The 18,448-nt window shown below is 41.8% G+C and overlaps 1 protein-coding gene and 1 long non-coding RNA gene across 4 annotated transcripts in view; one reads left to right on the forward strand and one right to left on the reverse strand.

The window, feature by feature from the left end:
• The first annotated feature begins 602 nt into the window (after positions 1-602).
• On the forward strand, positions 603-4,270 carry LOC117532837. Its single transcript, XR_004566929.1, has 2 exons — positions 603-1,029; positions 3,623-4,270. It is a non-coding gene; the product is annotated as an uncharacterized LOC117532837 (long non-coding RNA).
• A 545-nt stretch (positions 4,271-4,815) lies between these two features.
• atp13a2 (ATPase cation transporting 13A2) overlaps positions 4,816-18,448 on the reverse strand; it is a 56,159-nt gene continuing 42,526 nt past the window's right edge. For all 3 annotated transcript variants that reach the window (XM_034196383.1, XM_034196384.1, XM_034196381.1), the window contains 23 exons: positions 17,363-17,440; positions 16,682-16,751; positions 16,420-16,554; positions 16,263-16,329; positions 14,867-14,998; positions 14,250-14,411; positions 13,930-14,040; positions 13,740-13,786; positions 13,464-13,652; positions 13,158-13,364; positions 12,488-12,595; positions 11,790-11,943; positions 11,550-11,661; positions 11,324-11,448; positions 9,773-9,942; positions 9,576-9,668; positions 9,356-9,435; positions 7,296-7,448; positions 7,086-7,182; positions 6,291-6,514; positions 5,991-6,142; positions 5,699-5,871; positions 4,816-5,088 (listed from right to left, as the gene is read on the reverse strand). In XM_034196383.1, the coding sequence (XP_034052274.1) occupies positions 4,921-5,088; positions 5,699-5,871; positions 5,991-6,142; positions 6,291-6,514; positions 7,086-7,182; positions 7,296-7,448; positions 9,356-9,435; positions 9,576-9,668; positions 9,773-9,942; positions 11,324-11,448; positions 11,550-11,661; positions 11,790-11,943; positions 12,488-12,595; positions 13,158-13,364; positions 13,464-13,652; positions 13,740-13,786; positions 13,930-14,040; positions 14,250-14,411; positions 14,867-14,998; positions 16,263-16,329; positions 16,420-16,554; positions 16,682-16,751; positions 17,363-17,440 (3,007 nt within the window). In that variant the 3' untranslated portion in view covers positions 4,816-4,920. The remainder of the gene's footprint in view (positions 5,089-5,698; positions 5,872-5,990; positions 6,143-6,290; positions 6,515-7,085; positions 7,183-7,295; positions 7,449-9,355; positions 9,436-9,575; positions 9,669-9,772; positions 9,943-11,323; positions 11,449-11,549; positions 11,662-11,789; positions 11,944-12,487; positions 12,596-13,157; positions 13,365-13,463; positions 13,653-13,739; positions 13,787-13,929; positions 14,041-14,249; positions 14,412-14,866; positions 14,999-16,262; positions 16,330-16,419; positions 16,555-16,681; positions 16,752-17,362; positions 17,441-18,448) is intronic.

Raw genomic sequence — 18,448 nt, forward strand, 5'->3', positions numbered from 1 at the left:
TTGTGGAGCTCCCTCTGGTGTTATGATCATGGTATTCCTTGACCTTTGGGACGAATTTTGACACATGGGTACCATAGAGGTGTAGTGGATCTTGTAGACCAGGCCCATTGCAAGTAGCTGTACTCTGTCGTCTACTCTAAGCCATCCTAGGTTGTCAAAGTGGGCAGAGGTGAGGTGGGTTCTAGATGAAAGGTCAAGCAGTAGTCTGACCAGTTTATTTTGCGATGTTTGAAGTTTTATTTTTAGCGCCTTGGAGGTAACATTTCAGTAATGAATCGCTAGCAGCTTATATATCAATGATGCTGGGTAACTAACAAGCAGGATTTAGATTGATTATGTGTTTTTATTGTTATTTTGGTTTTTATCCGCTGAACCTGACCGTGTTAGCCATCCTTAGTCGGCTTTTTCTGTATGATATGACTTAACTGCTAGCACTAGTAGAAATGAGGTGGCGTTTGTGATAAATATTTCATTTAATATTTAATTGAATTTTGGGATATACTAACATTTCATTATGTGACATGTTGACTGTACTTTGTTTTTTTTGGTACTGTTCCTTTTAGGCTCATCCTTCCTTCATCCTTCATGCATCCAAAATGTTTATTTTTAACAAAATAAACACTTAAAAAATAAATAATTAGCACTTTTTTTTTTACCCACAGTGACAGCGCACAGAGCATATTGGAACTCTACAGGTGTTGGGACAGAGTTCCTCAGACGAATGGACGAAAATGTATTTTCCAGGCAGTCTTGAGTGAAGCGGCTTGTGAGAACAAATTTGTGCCCTTGTCTCAACAGGTCATGCTGGACCTGCAGGATTGTTGTTGTGGCCATCACCAGTCCTGTCTGGACTGGTTTCCAGCTGCCCTTGGGACCGATCTTCAGGCCCCGAAACAGATGGATGGAGTCCCGGAGGAAGCTGATGGCCTTATCATACTCCTCCATCTTGAAATGACTTAGGGCAGTAACAGTGTTGCGTGACGACATGAGGTCAAACTTTTTGGTGTCCAATGTTCAGTCACTGTATTGGTAAGCAACCATTTGTTTTGGCCAAAATGTGTTATTCACACTCCTGACTCCAGTTTGATGTGCTGCATTCTCCTCTGAGTGGTCCTGATTTCAGGCAGAGGTCATGGCTTGGAAGGTTTTATATTCTGTAGTGTCTCAACAGAACCTAATATGAATTGCTTTATTGTCTCGTCGCTGGATCACCTCCCCCTGGCAAAGTGGCCTCGTTATTGTTGACAAACCTGTTTTTGTTGCTGGTTCAACAGGAGCTTCTGTAAATAGTTTTGTAAATAGTTTGAATATTTATCATAGTAATCATTTTTAGTCTCCCACTCTCTCAATTTAATTTATCGTTTCTTTGCCCCACCATATGTTTTGTTGTCCAAGGGCACTAATTTGGTCTGTGTTGAAGATTGTTTTACACTTTAGATTAATCAAAATTGTGTTTTTTGGCTGAATTAATCTTTTTCTGTTGAACCCTAACCCTCTTTGTTCTCCTTCTCATTCATTTTACTTTGTTTTGTTCTAAAACACATCCCACATCACATCACTTTTTCCATACACTGTTCTTAATACTTGTTCACACATTTGTTCGTCCCTTTTACTTTGTTCTTCCTGTTGTTTTTGTTCAAACACATATCAATTGTTCATCCACTGTTGTGGTAAAATGAAAAAAAAAGGTTTTAACAACATGTTTATTTATTTATTGACTTTTCATTCCGGTATAATCATTTTGCGCAAAGATTGCGCTGTTTGTCAGAGCACTTCATCCTTCTGGGATTTCATGAAGAACAGCTCCAACGCCTGTGTGTATGGGAACGCCTCTGGTGCTGGTCCATTATATGTTCATGAAAACTCCCCAGGAGACACCAACACTAACGTGGCCGAGTGGACTCCGGAGTTTGCTGCATGAGTTGCACTGTATCGGTGGTGTAGTGGGCTGTCACTCAAAAACTGAGTAGCCAATGGGGACACATTCCTGAAAGTCCCGCCCATTGGTGATTGGTGTCAAAATCTCAAACAAAAAATGAGGGAGCGCAAAAGAGAAAGCTGCAGCGTGAGCAAAAGTCTGAAGAAAAAATACTCATAGTTTACATGATTACACAAATGATTTGTTTGCAACTTATAGTTTTATTTTTGAAATTTATTTTATTTATTTAATCATAATTACAATTTATTTCAACTAAATTCTTCTTCTTCTTATTACTACTATGTAATATTTTTCACTTTTAATTTTTCAAATGAGGGTGCATAACGACTCAACTGAGGGTGCAATGCACCCTTATGCACCCCCGTAGAACCGGGCCTGTGTGTGTATATGTATGCGTGTCCAACTTCAAAATACTTTTCTCTTAGAAGGCCACACTGCGTAATAATCGTATTCAATAATAAAAACAATGAGTTGTGCAAACTAAAACAAAATTGGACTTTGTTTTGGTTATTGTTCAGGTTGTTTATGCAGGTGCACTGCAGCCATGGTTATAACTATTAGTGCAGGAGTAGTCTTGTTGGAGATAGCAAGGCATTACAGCACACAGGAGGCTCTGGAGATTATCATGCACTCTGATTGCGAGGATGTCTCCTCATCCTCCTCCGTGGACTCTGAGGCTGACACAGAAGAGGCCTCAGAGTCCACGGAGGACGCCTCAGAGGTGGGAACAGACCAGCTAGAGTCCAACTCAGACTCATCTGAAGCTGAGAGTGGAGGGGAGATGGAGGAAGCAGCTGCGGGATGGACTTAAAAAAAGTGTTTTGGTCTCCCACAAACACTGAGACGCTCCGCTACGTCCCAGCAGCCAGGAGTTTGATCCCGGGACCAACAACACTATGCTGTCGCCCAAATCAGCGACCCGGCATCCAGCTTTGCACTGCTGCTGACGGATGACAATGACATCCTGCAGCATATTGTGTCCATGACAAACCTGCATGGGAGACGGTCAACTGCAGGCTTACGTGGGGCTGCTCATTTTGGCCGGTGTTTACAGGTCAGAAAATGAATCGACCCTCAGCCTCTGGAGTGAGAAATCGGGACGGAGCATTTTCCGGGCCACGATGTCCAACAAGAGGTTTCACCAAAACAGCCGAAAACTGCGGTTCGACGACAAGATTTGGGCAAACTGTGATGTAAAATCATCCTACGCCTGGAGACTGCAGGTGTATACAGGCAAAGCAGCTGGCAGTCCTTCTGATGTCAACCAGGGGATGAGGGTGGTCCTGGAGATGACAGAGGGGCTCCAGGGACACATCATTTTACCTGTTACAATTTTTCACGTCCTTCGCACTGGCTGAGGAGCTGCTCAGGAGAACACTGGCCCTGGTTGTCACAATTCGCCGAAACAAGCCTGAACTTCCCCCTAATTTGCTCCAGGCAAAAGCAGTCCTCTCCTCCACATTTACGAAGACCCACACACTGGTCTCTTACATCCCTCGACGGGGCAGGAATGTGTTGCTTCTAAGCACGAAACACCGCAGTCCAGACGTAAGCGATTAAATGAATAAGGTTGATAAGGTTTCTTCAAATTAGCATTTTCCTATAAAATAAATAATATTTGCATCATGAGAGAAAATGCTTGGAATCATTTATTCAAATTGTCTTGTTTTATGTTTTTGTTAGGTTGTTGCCACCTACTCCTGCAGGAGGAGAACAAATCGCTGGCCACTTGCCCTCTTCCACAACCTGGTTGACATTTCCCATTACAAACGCCTAGCAGCAGCAGAAACCGTACAGGAGGAGGCTCTTCATTGAAGAGGTGGGAGAAATGCTGGTGACCCCACACATCAAGAAGAGAGGGCGCCTTCCCCGCTCATCAGCCGCTGCAACAAGAGCGTCAGATCTGCAGGGTGCTGCCGCAGGCCCCTCTCTCATCAGTGAACGGAAGAGCAGGAGGCAGTGCCACTTTGCATGGACAGAAGAGTTTGCGGCCCCTGCTCGACCTGAGCTGGACTCTCACAGCCAGACACAGTGTTTGTAACTGTCTTCACTTTCTGTTGTTCATTTGTTTCCACGTTGTATTTTTGGTTCCTACCTTTTATGTGCAACATTATTAGAGGCGGAACTAATCTGCTGTGTTTTGTGTTACACCTGTTTAATCGACGCACTGGATAGTTGCAACGGCAGAGCAACGCAGGACGTTAAAGGAAAACTAAGGAAACCAAGGGAAAATGCATATAAAGTTATCAGCCCCTCTAGGTGACTAGCAGCCTACGAGTTCTCACGGGTTGGAATAGGTCCCACAAGAATAAACCCCGTATTTAATCAAGACCTCAGCCTCGTGTCATTTACTGGAGGGAGCTACAGTGTTCATCATTCAATGTTCATCTTTGTAAAATAAATGTTTTTCTGGTTCAAAATTATCTTGTATTATTCATTTTAGCACACAACAGGGTAATAGGCATTTAGTGGGGGAAAAACCCCTTTTACTTGTGGTAGGAGACGGCCTAGTGAAAATCATCATATATCATTATAGGCTAAGATTTTAAACTTTAATCTGACACTGCAGAACAAATCATTATGCATCAAAATGTTGCTGCCAATCCTTGACCCATATCAGGGTCTAATAATAATACTAATTAAATACTCCTTGAAATGTATTTTATGGAAATTATTCTAGTTTTTGTTTTTTCCAATAAAGAAACAGTGGAGTTTTTTTTCAACAAACTGGCATTTAAAGGGTTAAAATTCCCAAAATATAATTCATATTTCATATGTGTATGTCAGGCTGGAGTAGTTTTAAAATATTTACTCTTTTAAAGTGGGAAAATATATGAATATATCTATTTGTAATAGCAGTTTTTGTGAAGGTGGCATTTTTTGGAATAAACATGTTTTAATAACAGAAATAAACACAAGTTTGCATTGTTAAACAAGTTGCACTTTTTGGCTTGGGTGACTCGTTGAGGGCTGAGCGGACGTCAGCTAAAGTCAATTACTATGTTATCTGTGGGGGACAGGGTTTGATTGAGGGGCGGCCATGATGGGGATTCAGACAGAAGCAGCTTCAGGCGTTTGTACCGTTTCTTGGACTCTCGCGCCCCGCGCAGCAACCGGAGACAGTTCAGGATCCCTCCGTCTATCAGCAACTGGGGAGGAAACAGCAACTTTCCAGTTAACAAAGGTTTAGGAATATACCACAGTAAGAGAGACATTTGGAGTGTTTATCATTTAAAATTAAAAGGGCCCTATTATGCTAATGTTCTGGTTTTATAAATCTATTTTGTGCTTCTAATGTGACATGTTTCCATGCTTTAATGTTAAAGAAGTGACTTGTTATTGTCATACTGCAGCACCTCTTTTCAACCTCTTTCGCCTGGTCTGCTCTGATTGGTTAGCTGACCGGTTCTGTTGTGATTGGTTAACAGATAAGGGATGTTCTGCATACAATGTGCTGGAGCCACAATTATGTATTTTGCTTTTAAAATCTTACATTTCAGTCTTTCTAGATGCATATCTTTCCTGAAGTAAAGAGGCACCTCCTTTTTTTAATACCCATCTTTCCTGCCAGTAGGGTGAATACAAAGAAAGATTTGGTTGGAGTAAACAATAAACATTTGGGTCAGCCATCATAAAACCCAGGATAAGATATATCCACAGACTGTCCTGCATCTCATCTGAGCTAGATATCTTTTTATTTCAACTGAAAATTAGCAATCATCCTATTAGGTAATGTCAAGGTGTAATTTGATCACTCACCTCCACAACAAAACAAATGAGCAAGTTGAGTGCAGCCACGGCGACGAGCAGCATTTTAAAATCCATATCAACAAAGTCGTACAGTTTAAGTTTTCCACACACGTATGCTCCAGGATACAACACCAGCCAAGTCATCAGGGCAAACAGCACCAACAGTAGACAGAGGAAAATCCCTGAAAAAACAATTCAGTTCTCAGTTCAATTTTACTACATTTTATTATTTTTAATAAAGCTGACCAATATGTTAGCATGGGACTGTATTCATCATCCGTTGGCATGAGTGCTGACTCACTATTGTTGTAGATAGGTTTCCTGTGAGGGAAGCCCTTGGTGACCACCACAGCCATGATGATGTACTGGAAACCTGACAAGGCAAACACACTGGTGTTCTCCATGTTGGGAAGATTATATGCACCGGGCACTGTTGAATTGAGTGGAACGTACCTAAAGAAAAAAGAAAGGGGGGTGAGGTTTTACAATGTATCTACACTGTGAGATATGGGATGGTGTTTGTAGTGGCTTTAGAAACAAATACAATATTTAACGATATTGTGAATAGAATCTCTTAGCAGCCCTGTGTCTTGTCACTGACCAGTCCTCTTTGGTGGTGATGAAGAATGCAGCCAGCTGGCCCAGAATGATCATGCAGGTTTGGATGAAGAGGCTGCCCAGGATGGGCAGGGTCAGCAGACTGGCTGAGGGTCTGCAGGCCTGCAACTCCTTCGACGGGCCTCCGTTCCCCATAAAGATGGCCAGCGCAGTCACCACAAACATGTCAAAGAACAGGAACTGCCAGTCCGAAAAGTTTGTCCTCACCTGGACACACACATCAAGAAGTCACATGTTTCATTGTAAGTTGTAAAAACAATTCGGCAACTGTGTGTTTCAATGCTCGTCAGACTGGGTGCCACAGACATCAGGGCTTTACTGTCAGCATTTAGTGTTGAAGTATGGCTTGTTGGCTGATAGAGGTGCAAACAGACGGTTTGGATCAGCTTAAAAATCAAACTCACAATATAATTTCAAACATACAGAAATGTTGTTAACATTAGCAGGAATATGACCTTTTTCCATTTCTGACAAATATTCAATAATGGAATAAGGATGTTATGAAAGACTAAATATGTTTCAAGTTAGCTAGCCAGAGCTGAACATGTCTATGATTAAGCTAATATGACATTGTGCACATGGTAGGCTGATTTCTACCATCTGGCTTTAGAAAAAGGGGTATTCAAAAATAAGAGGCCCATAATGGAACAAAATGAATTTAAATGTATTATGGTGACTTTTTAAACATAGATGTTGACTGGACAAAACTGAAAATCAAAGGCAGCAAAAGTACGCCCGTTTTGAAAGTGGGGGTGTGAGGAGCTCGAGTGCTGCTCACTGTGTAGAGAATGAGGACGGAGCAGAACTGGACGAGGCTGTACAGAGCCATGTATCTGAAGAGACTGAAGGAGGTGACGAGAGAACATCGGCCCTCTCTGCACAGACGGGGAGAAAATATGTGTTATTGTTTCTTCCTCAGCAGACACTGTACCACAAACACCATCAACGTCTTCCTTTTATTTCTAACCCAGTGCCTCCCAGTCCTCACCTGATGAGCAGCGGCACACAGCTGATGTTTGAGGTCTTGGAAGTGAAAGGTGATGCAACTGAAGCCTCAGCTTCAGACAGGGAAACCCCGACATCAGCAGCTCTCAGGGCCCCGCAGTCATTGGCCCCGTCCCCACACATGCCCGTCCGGTAGCTGTATTAACAGAAGTGGGTTTTATTTACTTCATTACTGTAATTAAACGTTAATCATGAAACTATCTTTAAATCAAATCTGTTGGCTAACAAAGTTTTGATTAAACAAAAGTAAACATGGTGCTCTAAGAGTACAGCAGTTCCTCTATTGGCCACTAGATGTCAGTTTTTAAAAGACTATATACAGCAGGGGTGCCCAACCTTTTTTGAACCGAGAGCTACTTTTAAAGTTGCCAGTCTGCCGAGATCTACCAGTCCAAATAGAGAGGCGTAGCCATTACTGACAGCCTACTACCAGGTAAATACACACTTCTACTTGTATAAAACTGACCTTTGTACGATTAATACTTCATAAAATACTGCAGATCCTTTATCTCACCTCTTTCTAATCTACACACATACAAGTATTTAACTGAAGTTACACAACAGTGTTGTTGATACAGAGTTGGAGTTTATTCACACGTCACTACAGTGGGTAATGTTTTCAAGAAACATTGAAAAGTGCTGCCACATATGACACAGGGAAAAAAGAAAAGACTCTGAACCCTTTCTTTGCCATTAAAATTAGGCTTACTAATAAGACAACTCAGATCTGAAGCTACACAGGAATCTGCTGCCAAAGTGCAATAAAAAAGACAAAATGAATAAAATCAAACCCTTTTTTTGTTGCATTTTAGTAGATTATAAAAAGAAATGCCTTTAATAGGATGCAAGCAACACTAGTTTCTGAACCTGAATTGATAATAGACTATAATCAATTTAAGTTTGCATTCTTATACCATTTTGTACAATAATTATAATGAATAAGTTCAAACAAACGGTATCCAACTTGAGTTTTTATTATATCAAAAAACTTTTTACTGTCCCCAAAAGGCGTGTCAGCAGCCTCCAGGAAAGCTTCTTTCACAACTTCGCCATCTTTGAAAGACTTCATGTGTTTCGCAAGAACGTGACTGACACGATAAGATGCTCTGGTAGCAGCCTTGCTCTTGTTGTTGGGCCTGGTGAAAATGGACTGCTGTGCATTTAGCTGTCCTTTCAGGCCCCTCCCCTTTTGGGAGCGTAGGGCCGAATTAGGAGGGAATTCCGTCTCGTAGCGTTTGTGCACTGTTTTGAAATGCCGCTCCTAAATTACCCTTCTTCGATAAAGCCACGCTCGCATTGCAGATGAGACAGATGGACTTTGAATTGCAATAGATATAAAAATAATCATCCTCCCACTCGGAATGAAAAATTATATATTTTGGGCTTTTTTGCTTCTGCCATAATTGCGGTCTTGTGTGTGTGCGGACTGTCACTCCTGTTAACACGGACAACGTTAGCGAACTAGTGCACTGCCCACTGCTCACCAGCCACGCCCCGACACATGGGGTCACGCCGGCCAATCACAAAGCTTTGATGCGTTCAAGTGCATTTTTCTGGCACAGGAAGATTATGTTACAGGACATTAACGATAAAACAGAATATTGTTGTTCTATTTTTAGACACATCTCGCGATCGACTGGGAATCTCGTCGCAATCGACCGGTCGATCGTCAATCGACTGGTTGGGCACCCCTGATATACAGCAACAGCTGAGAAATTATTCCACCTTTCTCCAGAAATGTATTTTTTGTTACGTTCCTTTTGGTTGCATTTGTAAACACAACTTGATCATTTGTAAACACAACTTGATAGTCACACAGCATAGACATTATGTAACTAAAATACTTTAACATACCGTACTTCAGACTTAAAATAGGGATGTCATGCCTTGTATTTATCAATATTTTGTTTCCATGTCACTAGTAAGTGTTGTCTGAAGGTTAATGAGGGTTTGATTTCCCCTAATAGCCAATTCTCTGTTCCTCTTAATATATTTCCCCTCTCTTTGATTTTCTTTCAGTTCTTCTTGTGTGTCTGTACTCACTTGATTTTCTGCAGCTCTTTCACCAGCTGGGTTTTCTGGTCGGGAGCCATGCGTGCAAAAACGGTGGCGTGCAGCAAAACCTGCAGTGACAGCATGTCGCAGATAGTTGACAAAGAATCAAGAACATCTTCATTCAGCCATCATCATCAAAGGAAGATGCTGCTTGAAATACATTCTGATTGTCAGAATGTTATTGCTGGGATAACATAGCATACATTACCTTTGGCAAATACTCAGGGAAGTGATCACAGAGGGCAGCAAAGGACTTGCCATTAATAGCCAAGTGATAGTTAAAACCACTCTGGTACAGGCCCTAAGGGGAGAAAAGCAAAGCATCATCAACAGCAACCAAAGATTCTCCTCCCATGGTTGTGTGCTACTTCAGGATTGACAGAGCCTTGATGTGTTGTGTCTCACCTGATTGATGATCGCTGCCGAGCTTTGGTCCCCTCCGTCCTCCAGGCTGAACTTCAGGGTGGGCATGCACTGGGCAGTGTGGGGGGTTGCATTCACGAATATCACCTTCTCGCCAAATCCTACCATCCCACAGCTTTTTGCTACATTGACAGCAGTTAAAATGTTGTCCCCTGTGTGAAGAAGGACACAACCTTATAACATTGATAGCATTGAAGTAGATACCTTCAACTTGATTTTAAGAGGCCCTTTCATGCTTTCCTTGATTTTCCCTTTCCTGTAGTGCCTAATTTATGTTTATGTGCATGAAAATGGCCTGAAAAGGCTAACATACCAGTTATTTAGTGGCTAGTGCTCCAACACATTATATGTACGGGGCGGGACAACTTTAAGCGGTTGACCAGTCACAACAAAGCCGGCCAGCTAACCAATCAGAGCAGACTGGGCTCTGGTTTCAGACAGAGGGTGAAAAGAGGTGCTGCAGCACAGGTAGTATGATAAGAATAAATAACTTTTTGAACATTAAAGCATGGAGACATGTCAGAGTAGAGAAACAAAATACAAATATGAACCTGAAAATTAGCACAATAGGGCCCCTTTAATAATCATTTTCTTTTTACTATTGACTACTGACAGATTTTCACACCCTCATACATCAGTGATTACTTCACCATTCCCAAACCGCCCCCTACACCCTACCCCTCCGTTTGCGCGTTCACGTGGAGGGTCCGCCATATTGAGGGCTGTTCCAAAGCAACGAGTGTGGTGCGGTGTGGAGGGGGAGTCGGCTATCAAGCCCTCAAACAGCGAGTCTGCATCGGTGCTGACTTGAGACCGGTCTAAACCTGACCGGTCTCAACGCTGTGTGTGTGCGTCAGGAAACAAGCTGTTTACAAGTAGTTCCAGCAAACATCCACTGATAAACTGCGATGTTAACAACCTCATGATAACCTCATATGTTTTTAATTTAGGATCATACCTGTGTTTAGTCTAGAAAAAGGTAAATGTGTGCATTTTATTATAAAGTTGTGTATATTTACAGACTGTTGCAAAAACTAAGAAGCTTATAAACATCAGGTTTAAAACTAAAAGAGCTTTACAAAAAACGCAATGAAAGATGTTTGGAGTTTTATTTGAGTTATTAATTTACATTTTTATTCCAAGAGATGCTGATTTGAAACCGTTGTTACATACAGTTACGGCATTTCCTGTTTCTGCCGGAGAGAGGGGAGGCCGTCCCAAAGCTTGCTGCTGTATTTACTCCCTCCATCTGACAGGAGGGAGCCTCGTTGAGCTGCGAGTGTGGCTACAGACGGAGTTCACTCCGTCACGGAGGGGTAGGGTCGAGGGAGTGGTTTGTGATTGGGCCTTAGTGTCTCATTAGTTTTAGGTTTGTTAAGTTACATTTTGTTATATAATAAATAAATATGCCTATTGTTACTCATCTAGTCTGTCTGAGCTGGGCTGAACTAAAGGGGTCTTGTCCGGGGGGCTGGACCCGGGACCTCTCCCACCCAAAGCGAGAATAATACTCCTAGACCAAATATCTCTCACCAGTGACCATGACGCTTCGGATCTGTGCCATCGTCAGCATGTTAATAACCGGGGCACTTTCAGGCTTTACCAGATTCTTCATCATCAGCAGGCCGAGGAACTGCATGTCTTTCTCAACCTCTGCTCTGTGGGAGGACACGGCTGCGTTTCAGTAAGACTGGATTTACAACTTCAGGAGCAGGAAATTAGCCTGTATAATTCGGTGCACAAGGGAAGCACACCTCACCTTTTAATCTTGCTAAAGTCAGTGTTCACGTCTACTGGTTTATAGGCGAGGGCGAGAACTCTGAGGCCTTCAGTGGAGAAGCTGCGCAGCTTGTTGGAGAATTGCGCCGGCACTGAAAACATAATGCAAGAAGAGGCGCACAATATATATATATATATATATATATATATATATATATATATATATATATACACACACACAGAAATAATATGATTTTACCTTAGATAACAAGTTACTTACCAGTTTCTGCCCGGCAGAGGCTCGCCACCATCTCTGGGGATCCTTTGATGAAAGCGAGAGCCGAGTGTCCGCCGCTGGCCACCGTCACCACACTCATCCTCTGCAGGGCCGAGGAGAAGGGAAACCTCTGAACGATGGCCACCGCTTTACCGGACTGACAAGAAAATAAAAGAGAAATGTATAAAAACATGTCTATGAAAACGCCATATCATGTTCAAAACCACATCAAGGATTATTTCTGAAACAGTATGGAGCTCAAATGCTTTTTCTCTTGCGGGTTTACCACAAGGTGAGTTTCTTTTTTATTTCCTGCTTTTTTACACATACTCTCTCCAGTACAGGTTAGCTCTGAGTGTTAGCGATGCTTGCTAATGTAAACACAGACCATATTACTTCCAAAACACGTCGTGCATTGTTTCTGATAGCAACAATTCTGATAGGGCCGTTGGGCGTAAAGCCAGCCCACATTTCAGATATTACGTCATATCGGCAGCAAATCTGGATCAGCTCCGTTGTACCCCCATTTTTAGAGATTTGGGTACGGAGGAAAAGAGAGAGGGTTTTGTTTTCTTACACTTTGTAAGTTCCCCGAGACACCGGGGACACATATCTATGTATAAAATACATAAAAAAGTGCATTTTGCATGATAGGAGACCTTTAAGCCCTTTTGATGATTCTTTACGAGACGGTCACTCACTGTTCCTTGAGCTTGGAGCTGTTGTGGAGGTCTCAAAACAGCCAAAACTCTGTGGCCCCCGAACTCTGTATCCAGTTTATTCCCATCTCCCTCCGGCTCCTGAAGGGTCTGGAAATATTAGATGTGAAAATGCCAATTTAAATTAACATGTTATAGCAGAAGTTCACAGTGTGATAAACAGTGAGTTTTTTTAATGACAATAGTTGTGATACCTGTTAACAATTGAAAGTAATAATGGACAAAATAAAAGTCATGCTTTACCATTTTGTGTAGATGACAGAATATTTTAACTAAACGGTTAATATTGGCATGTATTTACAGATTATTTTAAATCCAACTGTTTCCAATATCATAAACACAGAAGTTAGAAGAAAGTTATTTTTGGCCTTGAAGCAGATTTGCACTTTTTTAGCGCCTTTATAGTTTCCTTATACTTTGATCAGACACTTCATTACTGTTTAAAATAGGACTGCATGACGTTTATTGTGCAAGTTGACATCACTATGGCATTAAAAACAACATTGTCTCTGTGTGAACATCTTTGAGAATGTTTTGTGAGTAAGGTTGTTCGTTAGCAAAAAATATTGCTTTAATATCAGTACCAAGACATGAAATCAACACCCGATTCTAGTTTTCAAATACCCTTTAAAGTACATTTCAAGAGACATACCCAACCGGTGGACTCAACCATCTTGAGCTCCAGGGGGTCTCCGAGTGGCTCTCCCCTCAGGAGTGTCACAGTGTGACAGCATGCCAGTCCCGAGAGCATGGGCCCCGGGTGCAGGAGTCTAGGATCTGGGACCAGCTCTGAGAAACCAGCAGGTCCTCCCTCCATCACCCCCCACACATCCAGACCCTCCTCCGTAAGAGTTCCTGTCTGGAGGAACAAACGGAGTTGGATGAAAGAAGACTTCAACAGGTCAAGCAGCCATGACTATTCTCCCCATAAAACTCTAGGTAATGGATTCCCCCTCACCTTGTCGAAGCAGAAGAGGGAGACCTTGCCGCAGATGTTGATGCGGGGGGGACTGATGCAGAAGATGCCCTGTTTCTTCAGTCTGCTCTGGGCGTAGATGGTGCCGGTGGTGATGGCAGCCGGCAGCGCAGGAGGCACTGCGATGGTCACAACATCCAGGCACCTGATGATCAGCTCCAGCCAGGTCATCTGGACACATCCACACACAAGTCAGTGACATCACTTTCTGTACTGTTGGCATGCCAAAAGGAAGACAGGGGAGTGGCTTGCACTTACATTTGTTTTGAAGAGGACCACAAAGCTGTATATGGTGCCTAGAAAAGCTGAAGCAACATACAAAACAGTTTGTTATTGTTATTCAATATTGTTGAATCATAGGTAAAAAGGGCCTTATCATCATCTGAGTAGCTCAGCTGTAGATAAAATGGTTGTCCTTAAAATCTGTTATCTTTGTTAAAGCTGTTACCAACAAAACCCAGGATGAGCAGGAACTTGGTGACTTCTTGGTAGAAGCGGAAGTCTGTTGGCTGAGGATACATAATGGAGCTGACCAGGTAACCTTTGGCTGTGAAAAACCCTGAGGATGATATAGAAGCAAGAGAACTTGTTTGACTTGGAGAGCAGCATGACCTTTTCAAACTGCCCTGTGGGCTTTCATGGGTCAAAAGGTTCTACATTTCAACGTCCCCGACAAAGGAAAAAAAGGGACCTTACTATAGAAAAACTGCTCTACAGTAAGACTAGATGTCAATAATTTAGTAAAATGTACCCAGCGTCTCTACTCACCGGTGCTTGTGACCACGGCAACAGCACCGCCGCCCCCAGGCCTCCCACCTTTGGCTTGAATGAGCTGCGTTCCACAGAAAAGGGTGTGTCTGCGCTCAGTTTCCGTGCTGAACCTGCCCTCCCCTGCTGGCAGCGGGGTTTTCAGCACTGGAACACTTTCGCCTGGAAGGGTGACAACAGGTCAATACAGTGACTCCTCACAAAAAACATGACATTCAGGTACCTTGCTGCAGGGTTGTAAAATGGCGTCCGTGTTTTTATTGAACTACAAAATGCGAGGTGGAGTCATTTTATTTCTAGGCTGAAATTATAAAGATTTGGTTTCACTCCAGTTTTCGCTGAGATGATAATCAAAGTTTTGAAACCTGGCTTTTTCACAATTACCGCCTTTTTGATATTTTGAAGGGGCAAGAAATCGGTCTTTTCCCCTCACATACCACAAGGTTATATTCTCTTCATTATTTTGAAGAATTAGCACTGGTGTTCAGTCACGTTGATGATCCGTTTTAATGGCAGTTGTGTGGATCTAATCATGTGACATGCTTTAAATTGTTTTTTGTTTTTTTAAACTAAACCCAACATAAGAAGGTCATTTGTATTGAGGTTTTGATGATCACCTGTAAGCATGCTCTCGTTGACCAGGCACTCCCCAGCCAGCAGGGCAGCATCACAGGGCAGCAGCAGGCCTTCCTGAGGAACGATGAGACAGTCGCCAGGGACCAGATCCTCTGAGCTCACACACTCCTCCGCTGAGAAAACACACAACTAGGAATGAATGCTGTGTCAAGATTGACAAGGAATTAGGAGACTAGTATACGCTTACATTCAGAAGCCAAAGCCACACATTTCGGTTCTTTCTCTTTGTTCAAAATTTGAATTTGCTATTTTGTTTACAGAAACTTTTCATTGAAACAAACTACTCTTTTTATTTCCTGCACCCTAAGAAAACAAAGTCCTCTTTCCTAACATTGTATGCACTAATGACCACAATTTGCCGTCCTACATTCTTATCTACATGTACATGCACTGTTACTGAGTTTCAACTCACAAAAGATGTTGAGTTGAGAATTGATGTTTCAGTAGTTTTTCTTTCATAAATGAGGATTGTTGTTGCTAGTTGGACACTCAAACATCTCATCTAGATTTTGCCTGAAGGGACTTCAGCACAGCTTACATTTTTTTAAGTAAACAAAACACATTGAGTGTACTCCCTTTCTAAAAAAATACTTGCAATCTCAATCTTGCATTATTTATATCGATGTTTACTATTAAAACAATCTTCTTCTTCTCTGTGCTTTTTAGTAAAAAAAGAGTGGACCAGCTTATAGAAACATTGTGACAGAGATTGTAATAGTCACACAGTTCACAGGTTCTCTTTAAAGCCAAGTCCAGTGTTCGCTGTACTTTGATGTGCAACTCTTATGCAAGTTTCTTACTCATTTAAAAGATGCAAGATAAAAAGGGCCACTCCAATGCTGCTAAATAGATAGATATATAATATGATAACCCTTCAGTTGATTGTCTGAACTTTAGGCAGACTGAGACTTAGAGAAATGGGGAACTGAAACACAGGTGGTTCAAGAGATGCACCTATTTATGTAGAACACATGACAACTATTATTGCCTACTATCTGAAACTAAACCTGTGGACAGTATACATTAAAAATACTTATTTTACATGTGTCCATAGCTATGAATTAAAAACATTAACCTCTTCACCATCCCCTGAACTGATCAGGAAACCAAGGTGGTGCAAAGGTATTGTTCATGTTCTCACTCGTTCCTTTAAAGCAGGCTGAAGTGCTCTTTGTGCCAAAAGTCTTTCTTGTCATTATAATATACTGTACATATATGCCTCTGTTCTTCCTTTATATGAAGCACATTACTGCAAAACTCATGTTAGGGCCAATGAACAAGACCGTTAACATCAATAAATCAACAAATCCACATGTATAATTTCCTGAAACTACAAAGAATGCCCATTATAAGAACGCATTCGCGAAACAAACTCACCTCCTGAGCTTCTCCTTACAGTGACAGTTGTGACTAACCGGGCCATGTTATTGAGAGTGATGCTTTGCTGTGGAGTTTCATACAATTCAATTATTAAAATCCATACCCAAACACATACAAAATTAGAATCAGACTAACTATCTAACGACAGGCTCACCTTGCGGATTTCACGAAGTGAGATAATGATGGAGAAAATCGATATAAGAAATATACACGTGGCGTAATAATAATATTTATCGGTCATCCACAGTATGATGCTGAAAACTTGGAACACATAGAATGGGTTGAGGACCTAAAGGAGAAGATAAATAGAATTAAAGGAAGGTTCAATTTGATACTTCACCTGGATTTTCAGTAAGATATTATTCATGAAAAAGAAAATAAATCTGAGAAAAAAAAAGAAAAGACCCCCGTCTTACCTCCTCAAACAGCAGTGTCAGGTAGGGCTTCACAGGCACATCGATAAGGTTGGGCCCATACATGCGTCCCCTGAAAGGATAAATGCAGAGAATGACTCATTTCTACGTTCATGTAGGGCAGGGCAATATGCCGATTGTTATTGGATATAACACTAGATAACGTCTTAGCTGAAGAAAATATCATGGCAATATTAAAGTGGCCCTATTCTGCTCATTTTCAGGTTCATATTTGCATGTTCTGCCCTTACTGTGGCATGGTCTTTATTTGTCTCATACTGCCTGTGCTGCAGCACCTCTTTTCACCCTCTGTCTGAAACCAGAGCCCAGTCTGCTCTGATTGGTTAGCTGGACGGCTCTGTTGTGATTGATCAATCGCTTAGAAATGTCCCGCCCCTTAGCCTATCATGTCCAATGAGTTAGAGCGCACATGTTACATAGTGATGCCATTATGTCACAGAAGTAAACAAAGGAGTCCAATGTAGGTCTTTCAGGCAGGGGGGAGTGTGTGGGAGAAAAACTTTGGGATATTAGTCTTTGCAGACCAACTATATAACACACTAATGGAAAGGGAAAACCCCAAAAAGCATAATAGGGCCTATTATGGGAATTTAGTAACAAATATAATGGTGTTTTGTTTTTTCTCCATATGGCCCAGCTCTACATGCATTCATCCTTTCCTACCTCGAGCTCTGCTCCAGGGCACTCAGGCCCTTTTGGAAGCCATACAGGTCCTTGCAGGTCCAGTCCTCATTGAGGACACTGATGACGAAAGACAGAAAACTGAGTGGTTATTTAAGAAGGAAATATTTCATTATCTGGGTATATATACACAGGGGTGCACATAACTTTTTTGCCCTGGTTCTCAAAGGAGCACCTGGAGATGTTGCTTGGTGCTCATCCTTAAAATGAAATAAACCGTAACTTTTGAGGGGGTCTTGACTTTATTTGCCAGACACACGGCACTGAACACACATGCAGAGGTGAACACAGAACACACATGCAGAGGTGAACACAGAACACACATGCAGTGGTGAACACAAGACAACATTAGCACGACCAGTAATCCTACAAGCTGTCATCACTACCCTCCTGACTGTTCTCCTCACTGTCTTCCTCTCTGTCAGACATGGTAGCTGATGATGTAGGCCTACTTCTTTCTCTCTGGTTGAGTCTGCGATTAGCTGCTTGCATCCACAAGTCAACAGCTGGTTTTGGGTCGAAAGTCTCTGTTGTCATCTTAGACAAGTGGATGTAATCAAATAAGTATGTGAACATAACCAATAACCTACCATAGCCAATAACAAATTAATGTAACTTATTTTATTTGTGTTGTTCATTCATATCTTATTTTACCTTAACATTTATTTATGCATTTTTTTTTATCTCTCCAGTTTTAAAGGATATTTTTGGTTACTGTCCTATAGTATACATTGGAATGATTTAAAACCTGTTTATCCCAATAATTATAAAGGAGTGCCTTGGAAATATGTGTTTACATAAATTGTGACCAAACCGTTTGAACTTAGACTAAGAGTCAGCGGCGCCGGATTCATTTCAGAAGTGGGGGGGGCAAAAAGTGCGTGTGTATGTGACATAGCCTACTTGCCAACCCTCCCGATTTTCGCGGGAGACTCCCGTTTTCCTCCCGGGGTCATATTTATCCCGCATTTCTCCCGATTTCTGACTAAATGTGATTTGTTTCATTCTAACATAACGAACCAAATGTTACTGTTTCCACTCGGACTTCAATACAGCTACACCATTGTT

The sequence above is a fragment of the Gymnodraco acuticeps genome, unplaced genomic scaffold (genome assembly GCF_902827175.1).
Source record: "Gymnodraco acuticeps unplaced genomic scaffold, fGymAcu1.1, whole genome shotgun sequence".
Classification (NCBI taxonomy): Eukaryota; Metazoa; Chordata; class Actinopteri; order Perciformes; family Bathydraconidae; genus Gymnodraco; species Gymnodraco acuticeps.